The sequence below is a fragment of the Cavia porcellus genome, unplaced genomic scaffold, assembly GCF_034190915.1.
Source record: "Cavia porcellus strain 051 isolate PalLab524CR breed Dunkin Hartley unplaced genomic scaffold, mCavPor4.1 scaffold_12, whole genome shotgun sequence".
Taxonomy (NCBI): Eukaryota; Metazoa; Chordata; class Mammalia; order Rodentia; family Caviidae; genus Cavia; species Cavia porcellus.
Genome location: NW_026947495.1, coordinates 65,540,465 through 65,553,651, shown reverse-complemented (window position 1 = coordinate 65,553,651; position 13,187 = coordinate 65,540,465). Strand labels below are relative to the sequence as shown.

At 37.2% G+C, this 13,187-nt stretch overlaps 1 protein-coding gene across 5 annotated transcripts; it reads left to right on the top strand.

The window, feature by feature from the left end:
• Positions 1-509: 509 nt before the first annotated feature.
• Positions 510-12,369, top strand: Fkbp7 (FKBP prolyl isomerase 7). Of its 5 annotated transcripts, none has more exons than XM_063259374.1 (5): positions 510-814; positions 1,784-1,940; positions 6,309-6,423; positions 7,922-8,052; positions 12,153-12,369. In XM_063259374.1, exons 1-5 carry the CDS (start codon positions 552-554, stop codon positions 12,312-12,314), a joined length of 828 nt encoding a protein of 275 aa, XP_063115444.1. In that variant the 5' UTR covers positions 510-551; the 3' UTR covers positions 12,315-12,369. The 5 variants fall into 5 exon arrangements, with proteins under 5 accessions (XP_063115444.1, XP_063115443.1, XP_063115445.1 ...); XM_063259373.1 differs by having other exon boundaries at positions 7,919-8,052; XM_063259375.1 differs by having other exon boundaries at positions 512-814; positions 1,784-1,935; positions 7,919-8,052.
• The last annotated feature ends 818 nt before the right edge of the window (positions 12,370-13,187 follow it).

Sequence of the window (13,187 nt, the reverse complement as noted above, 5' to 3'; positions counted from 1 at the left end):
CTCCTTCTGAAACCACACACTATTTCTCTGAGTTTGCATTTTGAAATTCTACCTAACAGATCCCTTCACGCCTTTCACTGATGCGTCCCCCATTCTTTTTCTGTGACCAAATCAGCAAAGCTGTACCCTGCGCCATGGGAGGTTCCGCACCTCTGCTTTGGGAACTTCCTCTGACCCTGTTGGCTGACACTCTAGGAACTCTATAAGAAGCCTCTTTGTGCCCCGGAGTGACAGCCTTGTTCTGTGACTGTAGGGCATCCCACGCAGGCTGTCTATCCGGTCTTTTGCCATTTTTATTCTAGCAACCTGGAGGAAACTGTGTGCAACATGCAGACCGGGCGAGAAAAGCAACGTGACCATGAGGCCCCGTCGCAGCTTCTGGGGACAGCGAGCCCCAGAGCCCAGTAATAGAGGTGTCCCCAGGCTCCAGGCCCGCGGCAACCCAGAGCCAAACGCTCCTCCGGGAGGGGAGGGGTCTCGTATGGCCACGCCCCGACCCTTTGTGACGTCGAACAATCCCTGCCACGCGTCGGAATTCGGCCTCCAACTCAATGACACGCAGTTGGAAGCCAGGGCTTGGGGAGCTAGTGAGATCTGCGCCTGGAGCCATGCATGCTTTATACAGATTAGTCCTTTTCTTTGGCCTGTGTGGCTGCTACATTGCTCAGGAACAAAAGAACGAGGAGAGCACAGAAGTAAAAATAGAAGTTTTGTATCGTCCAGAAAACTGTTCGAAAACCAGCAAGAAGGGGGACCTGCTCAATGCCCATTACGACGGCTACTTGGCTAAAGACGGCTCGAAATTCTACTGTAGGTAGGAGATGCTGCCGACTGCCCCCGCGTCCGGTTCGTGCACTAAAGCGTGCTTCCTCCACCCACCCGCCGAAACCTGCTTGGTTGTTTTAACTGCTATCATTTAAAAAAAAAAAATAGGATTACTTGGCAAATAGTTCCCTAGGAAACTGAGTTTTTAAAAATATTGGTCCAATGATTAAAAACGAAAAATTACACACGGAACGACCACCACTATCCTTGGGACCCCCGGAGCTGAAGGGGGAGTGCTGTAGGCATATTCAGGCTTTCCCTTTGCTGAGAGATGGGGGGGGAGGGTCTCTATAGAAATTATTACTTAAGGTAATTAGGGAGACTTTGTTCTGGCTTTCACCCTAGGGAGCCACCTTATACCCACAGCCACTGCAAAAACGACTTTCCTTGTGTTCGAAGCTGGCTGGGTGCCTTCTTCCTGAGGGCTCTCTCATCCTGCGGGATGCATACAGATTTAATGGGTAGTTTGTCACCTCCAAGTAGAAGTGCCCTTCCTGTCTTTCTCCTATAAAGAGAGGGTTGGGGAAAGTAAGCTTCGAAAATCGAGAAATTTAATAAGAAAAATGTAATTTTAAATTACTACTAACATGACTTCTTCGAAGATAAACCTTCCCCATCATTTTTCAAAGAACAAACCGAGAGAGGTTAAATGAGTTATTTGTACAAGCGGTGCAGCCAGTTAGAGGCTGGAGAACAATTTTAAAAGTTAATTTGTTGAATGGTTTTTGTAACAATGATTTTTTTTTTTTTTTTAAGTGAGATGGTACCTAAAGACTAGCTTTGGGCAAATCACACTTCTTTCTGCCGGCTGTAGTTCGAGCCAAACACCTCATCGGGGGTTCAGAAAGAGGTCTAATATGGAAAAAGAGACTCCAGTTTTAAATTATTACTAAATGCCCCACTGTATTTTAAAGTTTGGTTTTTTGAAATCAGCTTATCTAAGTGATTTTTATTATAGCCGGACACAAAATGAAGGCCACCCCAAATGGTTTGTCCTTGGTGTTGGGCAAGTCATAAAGGGCCTGGACATTGCCATGATGCATATGTGCCCCGGAGAAAAAAGAAAAGTGACTATACCACCTTCGTTTGCATATGGAAAGCAAGGCTATGGTAAGGTGTTTAAAATTTCTCTGTTAATTATATATTTAAAAAATAAATCATAGACTTTTGTGTGTATATGCAAAAAAATGGAAAGCGAAGTCTCAGAGACGTTTGTTAATTGGTATTTGTAGTAACATTATTCATAATTACCAAAAAAGACAAAAGATTTAATAAGCAAAATGAAGGATACACCATATTCAGCCTTAAAAGGAGGGAAATTCTGACGTGCTATGATGTAGGTAGAAAAGTGATTGTCAGATGGAGAGGGCAAAAGAGAGATGTCCCATGGTGAGTACAGAGGTTTAGTTTTGCTAGATGAGTTCTGGAGACTGGTGGCAAGCAATGTGATTGCACTTTCTACTACTGAAGAATAAAATGATGAAGGTGATGAACTTTATGTTTTACAGTGATTAAAAATGAAAGGAAAGTCGGGCATGATGGCACATGCCTGTAATCCCAGCAGTCAGGAGGCTGAGGTAGGAGATCATTACAAAGTTCAAGACCAGCCTGGGTTACAAAGTGAACTCAAGGCCAGCCTGAATTCCATAGTAAGACCTTGTCTCAAAAAGGCAAAAATAAATAAAAGGCAAATAAAGCTATGGATTTAGCTCAGTGAAATAAGCACCTGCCTGGCATGCATGAGGTCATGAGTTCGATCCTCAGTACCAAAAAAAAAGGCACCAGAGGGTCCAACAAATCTCAGTATATCTAGTTCAATTCAGTCCTTTCTGTTTACCTGTGAAGAAAACAAGACAACATAGGAATCTAGACCTCTGACTAGAGTTCTTTACCCAAGCAGCACAATCAATGATTGTGTATATTTTATAAGCTCTACCTTGATGTTTCTATTTTTAAATATACATTCTATTATTAATACATAAATGTTTATAGCACATTGTAGGTCTTTGGTAAGAAGAATCAAAATTAATTGGCAAAGTTCAGGAAGCTGCAACATGATTTTAGAGGGAAGGGACAGTAGTAGAACATTGTAAAAAGGAACATCTGAGATGTCACTCATTGTTACCTCGATAATGGTGCGAGCCTTGCAACTTGGAAAGAATGAACTTTTTCTTTCAATGTCTTGCTTTTTAAAAAAATTCTAGACAAAAAGATCCACAAATCTAGGTCAAGCAGACATATGGGAAAAATGTTTACAACGCATGTGAATGAAGACTTTTTAGCATATTCACAATGGGGCTGTAATTTGTACCCCGCTGCCAGGTGATTCTGAGCCACCAGGGGTACAGGCAGGGGACAGTCCTGTAAGTGGCTTGTACAGTCATGCATATACCACTGGCAGGAACATGTTAACCAGTAATAAAAATGACGTAGCCCTATACAGGGGTCACCCTTTAAAACAAACAAAATAAAAGCAGTGCACTATTTTTTAAAAATGCAGATAGCCTTTAAATCTAGGGTAATAATTTTATTCATGATTAAAGGAAGGGAAAGGGAAATGAAAATGAGACACCATTTTTCACCCATCAGATGAACTAATATAAAAGTTGACTAGGGCATGGGAAAACTAGCCATCTCTTGCTTTATTGCTGAGAATGTAAATCATTCATCTTTCTAGCAACATTTGTCAAAAGAAAAATTACATATATCTCTCACCAATGCCATTTGTAAGAATGTGCACAAAGGTATATGTAAAAGAACATTCCAGATTTTTGTTTTTTAGCAAAAGACTAGAAGCTACCTGAGCATCTATCAGTAGGAAATTAGTTGTTGTATCACTAGTAATTATATGACTCCTTAGCCAGAAAAAGAATGAAGTAAAGCCAGCCATATTAATATGCTAGCTACATTAGGATTAAAGTGGGATAGACTAGATTCCTAGGAGAAATATTCAGTGAGCGTCTGTGCCAGTCTGTGCTAGGCCCTGGGCATGAAGTAAATACTACTCACTATCCTGGAAGAGCTTGCTCTGCACAGGTGAATTTCACATATACCTTTATCTACACAGGCGGTATCGAGAAGGACACACAGTTATCTGAGGTCATTAAGTATTGGGAAGGAGGCCTATGGGCCAAGAGCAAGAATATTTCTTCTCACTGTAATATTTTATACTGTTTGAATATTTAATCATGTGCATGTTGTTAATTTTTCTAAAACTACTAAAATTTCAAAGTATTGCAGAATAGAGAAAGAAATTTTAAGGAGAGAAGATGGCAGCCCAACAGGCAAGTTCCACCTTACATCCTCAGTTAGGTCATTGCTCGCTATTGCTACATGAAGGCTCTATGTCTAGAACCCTGATAACTCTACCTATTTGACATATTTAGTATATAATTAATTTTTAATTTTCTATGATGAAATGTTGAGCTGTGGACATGTAGTAGTTTGATTTGAAGAAGTTCATATTCAATTTGAGGTGTCTCCAATAAACACAAAGATGAATTGTCTTACTCCCAAATACTTTGTGGAAATAGCATGACTTGTTTGAGGTGTTGATTTAGTCATCAAGAGTAATGATTCCCTCACCTATTGTTACCAGTAGGAGCGGGAGTCACTGCCTCAAATTCAGTTAAGAGAGATCAGTGATGCAAGCCCAGTCAGGCCTGAAACTCCTAAAGACATGGCTCCAGATGATGCTAGCTTCACTTTTAATACTTTCTGTGAATCATTTAATGGGCTTATCAAAATAGGTCCCAGGGACTAAGGGTACAACACAGTGATGAATTGCTTGTCTATCATGTACATCCATCCTCTGTACCACAATAAGAAAATTGTAATAGTTTTGTCTAGATGTACCCCCAAAGCCTCATGCAGTCATAGATAAGGCTTTTTCAGAGGTGGCTGGATCTAGGAGTATGTGATCCTGGAATTCAGTCATGGTGCAATTCATCAAGGGCATTAGGATTAAGATGTGAGTGCTATTTGCCCTCAGTAGTCTTGATAAGATATAAGGGACAGAAAGAGCTGTTGTCATACCTTGTTGCTTTGCTGCATTCTGCCTGCCATCAACTGTTTCTCTCCTGCAATGCCTACAATACCACCCTGCCTTGGAGCCAGCTGATTATGGATTATGGATTCTGCAAACTGTGAGCTAAATAAACCTTTTCTTCTTTAACTTTTGATGTTGAGTCTCAACAATGAGAAAAGTAACTAAGAAAAAAAATTAAATAAAAATAAAAAAATTTAAAAAGTAACTAAGATACAAATAAACAAAACAAATGGCTTCTATGGTGTCTTACTTTATATATCCTGTTTTCATTTGTATAAAGGAACCTATGGGAAAAGAAATTTGAAGATAAGTTGAATGCAATACTATCCTAAAATTGTCGCCATTAATTTAAGACTATTTTAGCAAAATAATATAGGCAAATTGTGCCTTTCAGTCCCTTACATTTTCAGTTTTCTCCTTTCTTGTGTTATATTATCAGATACCTTCACATCCTGCTTACCCCACTAGAGGACCCACTTTTCTAGCTGCCTAGGGCATCTTCCACATGCCTCAACCATGAGGTGCCCATCCTGGATCCAGTACTACAAGAAGACTATTACTTAGTTTTCATAAACTAACCTATGCTTAGTTGATACCCAGGATGCCTAAGTTATCAATAAATCAGACCCTGTTGCAGGGATGCAGTAGTTTGACTTGGAGAAGAGAGTTCATATTCGATGTGAGGTATCTATAATAAAATAAAAATGGTGCCTGGAAGGGCTGAGGATGTGGCCAGTGGTACAATCCTTGCCTAGCATGCAGCAGACCCCAGGTTAAATGTCAGTACTGCAAATAAATAAACCAATAGTGTTGTTTTTTGTTGCTGTAGCAAAATACCTGAGGACAACTTGAAAGAGAAAGGTTTATTTTGGCTCATGAGCTGCTCATTTCATGACAGCCAGGAAGCAGAAACAGCAAGATCAAGAAAGGGGACCAGGGACAAGATGAACCCTTCCAAAGCTTGTTCCTAGTGATCTTGTTCCAACCATGCTCCGCAGTTTAGAGTGTCCAACATTTCCCAATAGGCCACTCAACTATACATCCATCAATGGATGAATTTATTGATGGGATCACAACCCTCATACTCCAGTCACTTTCCAGAATCCCCACCTCTGAACATGACTGCATTGAGGATCAAACCTTCAACACTTGAGTCTTTGGGGGCACATTTTAGATCCCAACCATAACATGATTCTCCTAGTAATAATTCTAGCACCTTCATTTCACACAAATGGAAACTGAGGCCCCCTGAAAGTTATATTCTTTGAAATGTAATTAATTGCTGGCCTTACCTGCATTACAATAGTTTGGATTAGACTGTTTGAAAAGTTGCAGCCTTTGCCATACGTAACTAATTTAACAAGCAATTTCTTGATTAAATAAGCTTTTAATAAGTTAAGACCTAACATTAGCTGTACCTGTAACTTTATTTTAGGTAATACTTGAAGAAGTCTGTCCTCTGCAACATGTCCTTGCCTCATGTCACAGAGCACCCCTGCATGTCTTGAAATGCATGCGACTTTTTAGTGCTTTTATTAACCATACATGTGGTATGTATAGATTCTTTACATTAACTCCTTCTCTGTTCTGCTTCTGTAAATAGTAACGTCACAGCTAATGTGTATGTAAATATTTCTCCTTTTCAAGTTTCATAAATTTTTGCAAGGAAAAGAACTAACTGGATATATTTTTGTATTTTGCAGAATTCAGAAACTGTAGATGTACCTGTAATATTTTTTCTTCAGGACTCTGAATTTGAGCCTGGCATGATGATAGTGTAATCCCAACACACTGCGAGGCAGAGGCAAGAACATCATGTTCGGGCCTAGAAAACTTAGTGATTTCATGAAACTTGTCCCACAATTAAAAAAAAAATTGGGGACTATAGCTGAGTACAAAGGCCTTGGGTTCAGTTCTCAAAACAAAAAAAAAAGGAGAAGGAGTAAAGGAATGCTTGAGTTACTCAAAGCGGAAGGAGGGGCCTTGTTTTAAGTCTGTCTTTATCAGGAGAAGCTGTTCTGTCATAAGGTGATTATAATTGGACAGATTAGGAAGAGGTCTGTAAAAAGACACTGGCTAAATCTCTAGCTTTTTTACTCTAAAGTCTAGTCATATGTGGGCATTAGATCAGGACTTTTGCAATAGTCAGATGATACTTGGAAAGTTTTTCTGTGTCCTGGCTTTGGAAATTTCTGATCTACTTTCTCTGTGATTGTAACTTGCAAAACTCTTTTCTCTTTGGACTATGCAAATGTTTTAGCAAGAATTCTCTGTTTCGTAAAAGAAATGAATGCTTCTTTCAAAGGTCAAACTTAACCACTTTTAAAATAAACAACTTGGGTCATTGATTCATTCACTGATCCATTTGAGCGGCCATAATAAATAAGTCACTGTGTGATTCCCTGGGAATATACGGGTGCTATAAGCCACCCACTGCCCCAGGCAAGTTATTTTTGCAGACCATTTGTAAGAAATGCTTATGTGTGGAAGATTAAAATTATCTGTGATATTAACTAATAGGATAATTTTATTAAAGGACACTTCAGTTTAATACTTAAATTTTTATTGCAATTTAAATGTCTTGGTAAAATTGTTTATGAATTTTTTTGATCACTGATATTTATGTTATACTTATGCTTCTCAATAACTACAAAAAATCATTTTCTAAGAGATTACTCATCTACACTTTGAAATTTTTCTGATCATACATTTGTTTTCTGTATACTTGTCCTGTATGATGATGGGGTATATTAATAAAAATTATATAATTTGTATTTCTTTTAATTTAATCATGAAATAATGATCCTGTAGCTCTTTTGAACTGATTGGTTAAAAATATATGGAAAAAAATTTTTAAATATGGAAAAATATTCCTAAAAATTTTTTATAATAAAAAAATTAAAAACAAAATTTTTAAGACAAAATTTTTCTAAATGTTTATAGAAAGTAGTTCTTATAAATGCAAAAATACCATTGTGATTGTTCATTAATAAATATTTGAAGTGTATCTTCATATAAATTAAACTTTAAAATTTATACCTTTAGCAGAAGGCAAGATTCCACCTGATGCAACATTGATTTTTGAGATTGAGCTTTATGCTGTGACCAAAGGACCACGGAGTGTTGAAACATTTAAACAGATAGATGCAGACAATGACAGGCAACTTTCTAAAACTGAGGTAATTCAAACACATTTGATGTTTTTTCATTGTAATTTAAATGCATCTGTGTTGCAGCTATTACCTTTAATCCTACTTACCATGGGCTCTGATCACTTGAGATTCATCCAACTCAACTGCCTTTCTTCCTGCAAGCATGGTCATTAAAATCCCAAACCTGTCATCACCCTTGTCAGGCAGGGTCTATATCCCCCGGCCAGGCACTAGACTTCAGTAAAACAAGCATTAGCGCTGAACATTCATGGTGGAAATTTCCTGAAAGAGGCAGGGAGTGCCCGATGTTATGAACACAATACTGGTTACAATTCTGTCTAGACTGTCCAGGTTATAATTCTGATTTTCCCACTTGTGGCTATGTGAATTTTTTGCTGGCTACTTCATCTGTCTGAGCATCATTTTCCCCATCTATATGATGAAGCTGATGATAATATTACTTACTCAATAAATTATCATGAAGATTAGATAAGTTCATGTACTTGTTTATGATAGTGTCTGGCACTGAGAAAATGTGTTATTTATAGTTACTGTTATAATATCTATATGGAAGGCTGAGATATTAGAAGCTAGTAGCTGAACTCTGGGCTTGTGTTTGCTTCCTTTCTAGCCTACCCAATTCAAAGCCTTGCCAGCTGTTCTCATAATCTCATCTAATTCTCATAATCCTCTCAGGTGCAAATTATTTGTCCAGTTAAAAATTCTTACAGTGTTAATAGAAAAAGAGATCTACTCCTATAAGTCCAGAAACTAGAGAGGCCTATAGAGATGACAGGTTTGGGGCTGGGGATTTAGCTCAATGGTATAAACCCCTTCCTGGTAAATGTGAGGTTGTGAGTTCAATCCCTGGTACCTACCCACCTCCCCCCCAAAAAAGGTGACCCACTTGTCTCCTTGTCTGGAGACAGTTCAAGATGCATATAGTAAGTATACAGTAAAAGGCAGCTGGATCTCTGACCTCAAGTGTTGAGTATGTCCTTCCTCTATTTTTTGTCTCCCTCTCCAATTCCCTTCCCACCCAATTATACTTCCTCCTCAGGACTTAGTAGAACCTTTTCCCTGAGACACCCTTGTTGGTCAACAGTGGAAGAACAAGAAGGAACTCTCCCCTGTGCCTTGATAAGAAGGGCAGTGAGCATGGAATTATCCCAAGTGTGCATTTCTCTGTGGGCTGCTTATCACCCTCCGTATGATGAACACCAAGAGTGGATTCACATAGCACCAAGAGCTCAGGCTGTACACAGGCCATTCATTAGCACAGACACACCCACAGGTGCATTCTGCAGTGTAAATTCTCTCAGACATTAGGAGATCTTCAGTTCTTTTGTAGAAAGCCAAAGTAAAAAAAAAATGCAAACTAGTAAACTAGTTAGTTATAGTTTTTCTCCAGGGATCTATTGGATATTAGCTACATTATCACCAGACAGATAAAAGTGATACTCAGAAGCTTAAATAACAGTAGCTAATCCTCACATTAATCCAACTACATAACTAGTTCTCTCTTTTCACAGATGATATAGCTGAGTTTGAGAAAGTTTAAATATTTGTAAATGACCACACAAAGGCTAAATTATTTTTCTAAGACCATAGTCAACACCTAGAAATCCTGGATTGAAAATATGAACTAACATAAATTTCCTTCTTTAATCATTATGAAGACTGAGTAAGTTACTTTCATATAAAAAGGGTGGAGAGCAGGTATTATGTTTTATTGTTACAAACTAGAAATAGAGTGGAATTCATTAGTAGCAAAATTGATGTTTGTTCTTACTCATTACCTTTTTATACCCATTTATTACAGTATACTAAAAAAGTAAAAGATTGTATCAGCTCAAATTTACAGCTAAATTATAGCCAGGCATGGTGCTACACACCTATAACCCTGGGTAGCTGAGGCAGGAGGATGGAAGTTCAGGACCACCTGAGGGGGCTTAGCAAGATCCTGTCTCAAAATTTAAAAAACAAAAAAATATTAAAAGCACTTGGGGTGTAGCTCAGTGCAAAGGCTCTGGGTCTGACCCTCAGTACCACACACACACACACACACACACACACACACACAATGATAAATTTTACTTATTACAAGCTCCAGAATATTTGAGGGTAAATTCTTTATGATTATGTTGGACTGCTGAGTTTTAATTGGGGAAAAATACAAACAAAGAACCAAAATTACATTTGAGAACAGTTGATATATGCTACATACAATTCATCAATTGTCCTTGAGTTTGGGCTATAAATTACTAAAACACAGGTTAAGTCCAGCTTTCAAAAGTGGTCTTGACTCTAAAATGCCCCAGCCTTGGAGTGTATTATCTCGATCATGATGCCTTGCATTTTTAGTTATTATATACATTAGCGTTTTCCAACAAAAATTTAATTGAGCCATATACATAATTTAAAATCTTTTAATAGCCACATTTTAAAACATAAAAAGAAGCCAGATGTATAACATTCCTATGATACCAGCTACAGGGGAAGCTGATATTAGAAGATGGCAAGTGTAAGGCCAGCCTGTGTAACTTAGACCTACTCTCAAAATTTAAAATAATTTAAATTTAAAAGGGTTTGAGATGTACCTTTATGATAGAGTGCTTGCTTGGCACATGTAAGGCTTTGGATTCAATCCCCAGTAACTGCAAAAATAAAAAATAAAAAGAAAGATAGGTGCAGTGGCACAGATCTGTAGTCCCAGCTACTCAGTCCTCAATATTACAAATAATTAATTAAAAATAAATACAAGTAAAATTTTAATTTAGTCTAACTCAATATCTAAAATAATGCCATTTCAATATGAAATCTATATAAAAATCAATGAAATACACTTTTCATGTTGTCTTAAAAATTTTTTTGTGTATTTCACATTTACAATAACATTTCAATTTGTCTTAGTTACTTTCTCATTGCTGAGGAAAGAAAAACCCTGCCACTCACGAGCTGAAAGAGGAAAAGCTTATTTTAGCTCACAGTTTGTAGAGGTTTCACTCCATAGTCAGCTGTCTTCAAGGTAGGTAGCAATGGCAAAGAGGCATCATGGAGGAGAAAAGGTTAATGTCATAGCAGGAAAACTCAGTTTTTCATTCCCTTTTTATTCCATCCAGGCTATAAGCCCATTGGTTCGTATCACCCATACCCAAAATGTAATTCCATCATCCACATATAAAACTATGCTAAACCAATCAGTGAACAAATTCAGTATCACACACATGATCCAGTCATTCCCAAAAGCTCCACCTATGAGCACATGAGCCTTTTGGGGAACATTTAGATATACATACACAAGCCATACACAATTTGATACAGGCACATTTTAAGTGCTTAAAAGTCATGTGGCTAGGGGCTGAGGATTTAGCTCAGCGGCATAAGTGCCTGCCTTGCAAGCAGCCAGTCGTGAGTTCGATCCCTGGTACCGATAAAAAGGAAAAAGACAAAAAAAAAAAAGTCATGTGGCTAGTGGCTACCATTTCCACAATGCTTTATTGTGTGTTTGCATAGGAAAATCTCATTATATGTAATATAAAGGAAACAAAACATAACAATGCTTGTTCTTCCTTTGATATTATTATTAGGTTATCTGAGTTAATTAGGGGACAATATATGGAGACGTAGAAAAAAATTTTTTTGCTTCACATAATGATATAGTTCATGCACAAGACCCTGAGTTCCATTCCCAGTACCAAAAAAAAAAAAAAAAAAACCCTAAATTTTACTTCAAAATATAGCTTGGACTTGATTGATTATACAATATATTTATTAGTTTTAGAAAGTGTAGAAATGCTAATGTGAATTTTATGCATTAGTCGAAATTCTTAAGAATGATTTTCCTTTGATAATGTGAACAGTGTAGATTATTGAAAAGCATTTAGTTTTAGTGTATCTACCTCTAACCATTAGAACCTTAGCAGAAGCTAATTCAAATGTCTGTTTCTCTTTCAAAATTGCTTAAAAGGTTAATAAAATTAAAACCTCAAATAGCTTTTCAGAATGTTTGTGTCATCTAATATATAAGTAGTCTTGGATATGAGTTTCATTATTGTAAATATTCTTTAAATATACTGGAAACTTATAAACCTTTTCATTAAATAAATGTCATTTGGGCCCTATAGGTAAGCTATTACTTGGAGAGAGAATTTGAAAAAGATGAGAAGCCACGTGACAAGTCCTATCAGAATGCAGTTTTAGAAGACTTCTTTAAAAAGAATGACCATGATGGCAATGGCTTCATTTCTCCCAAGGAATATAACGTGTACCAACATGATGAACTATAGCGTATTTTTAACTACTTATTGTACTTTACATATAAAAAAATTTTTTTCACCTGTATTTTCTACTTTTCTCCTATAAGAAGATACTTTGTTCTCCTACAATATATATATATAGCTTTGCTAAAATAAATGTGAGGCTATTTTGCAAGTTTAACTCTCAAAAAAGTATGACTATATTTCCTGGTGCAGTATTCTGTGAACATGAACTGTAGCACTCTGGAGTGGGTCTGTGTCCCAGTGAACAATAACCTTCCTTCATGATATAACAGGATTTACCAAAATCGGCAAATTCTTCCCAACCTTTACCGCATGTATAAATATGTAAAGATCCAATATGTTAGGTGTTAAGATGTCCTGTATTTTTAAAATATTCACTAGGGGCCCAGGAAATAATATTTATTTGATTATGCATTTCATGACATTATGGGCAATAGGGTATAAAGGATCTCTGTCCCACAAAGAATCTCAACACTGTCTATACTTTTTTGGTGCAAGCTTCTGACCTTGGGTATTTGTTCTAAATGGAAATGTTTAGAGATATTTGACCAGACCAAAGACTTTTTTACATCCTATAGCAGAAATTAGGGCGGTATTTCTTCAGAAATTATAAATGTGCTATCACTCTGCCTTCTCATAGGCCTTCATTAAATATCTATCACCCCAAGGTCATAGTTTTAAACCAATGTCAGGGAATTTTTCCAGGTACCTTTCTCTAATATCTCTGACTTTACAACACCTTATAGCATAACATTCTTATCATTAATGGTCACTGCAAACTTTCCTTTTCAAACAAGACAGTACATCCTATCTCCCTTCTTTTAAATGACACTAGTAAGTTTTATGAAGACAAATGTGAGCATACATTCATATCACAAA

Excerpts from the sequence above, each read along its gene's own strand:
- Fkbp7 (XM_063259373.1), top strand. The coding sequence starts at position 552 with ATGACACGCAGTTGGAAGCCAGGGCTTGGGGAGCTAGTGAGATCTGCG. Across the intron at positions 6,424-7,918 it reads TTTTATTAACCATACATGTG|CAGAAGGCAAGATTCCACCT; the intron begins GTATGTATAGAT and ends TTATACCTTTAG. Across the intron at positions 8,053-12,152 it reads GGCAACTTTCTAAAACTGAG|GTAAGCTATTACTTGGAGAG; the intron begins GTAATTCAAACA and ends TGGGCCCTATAG.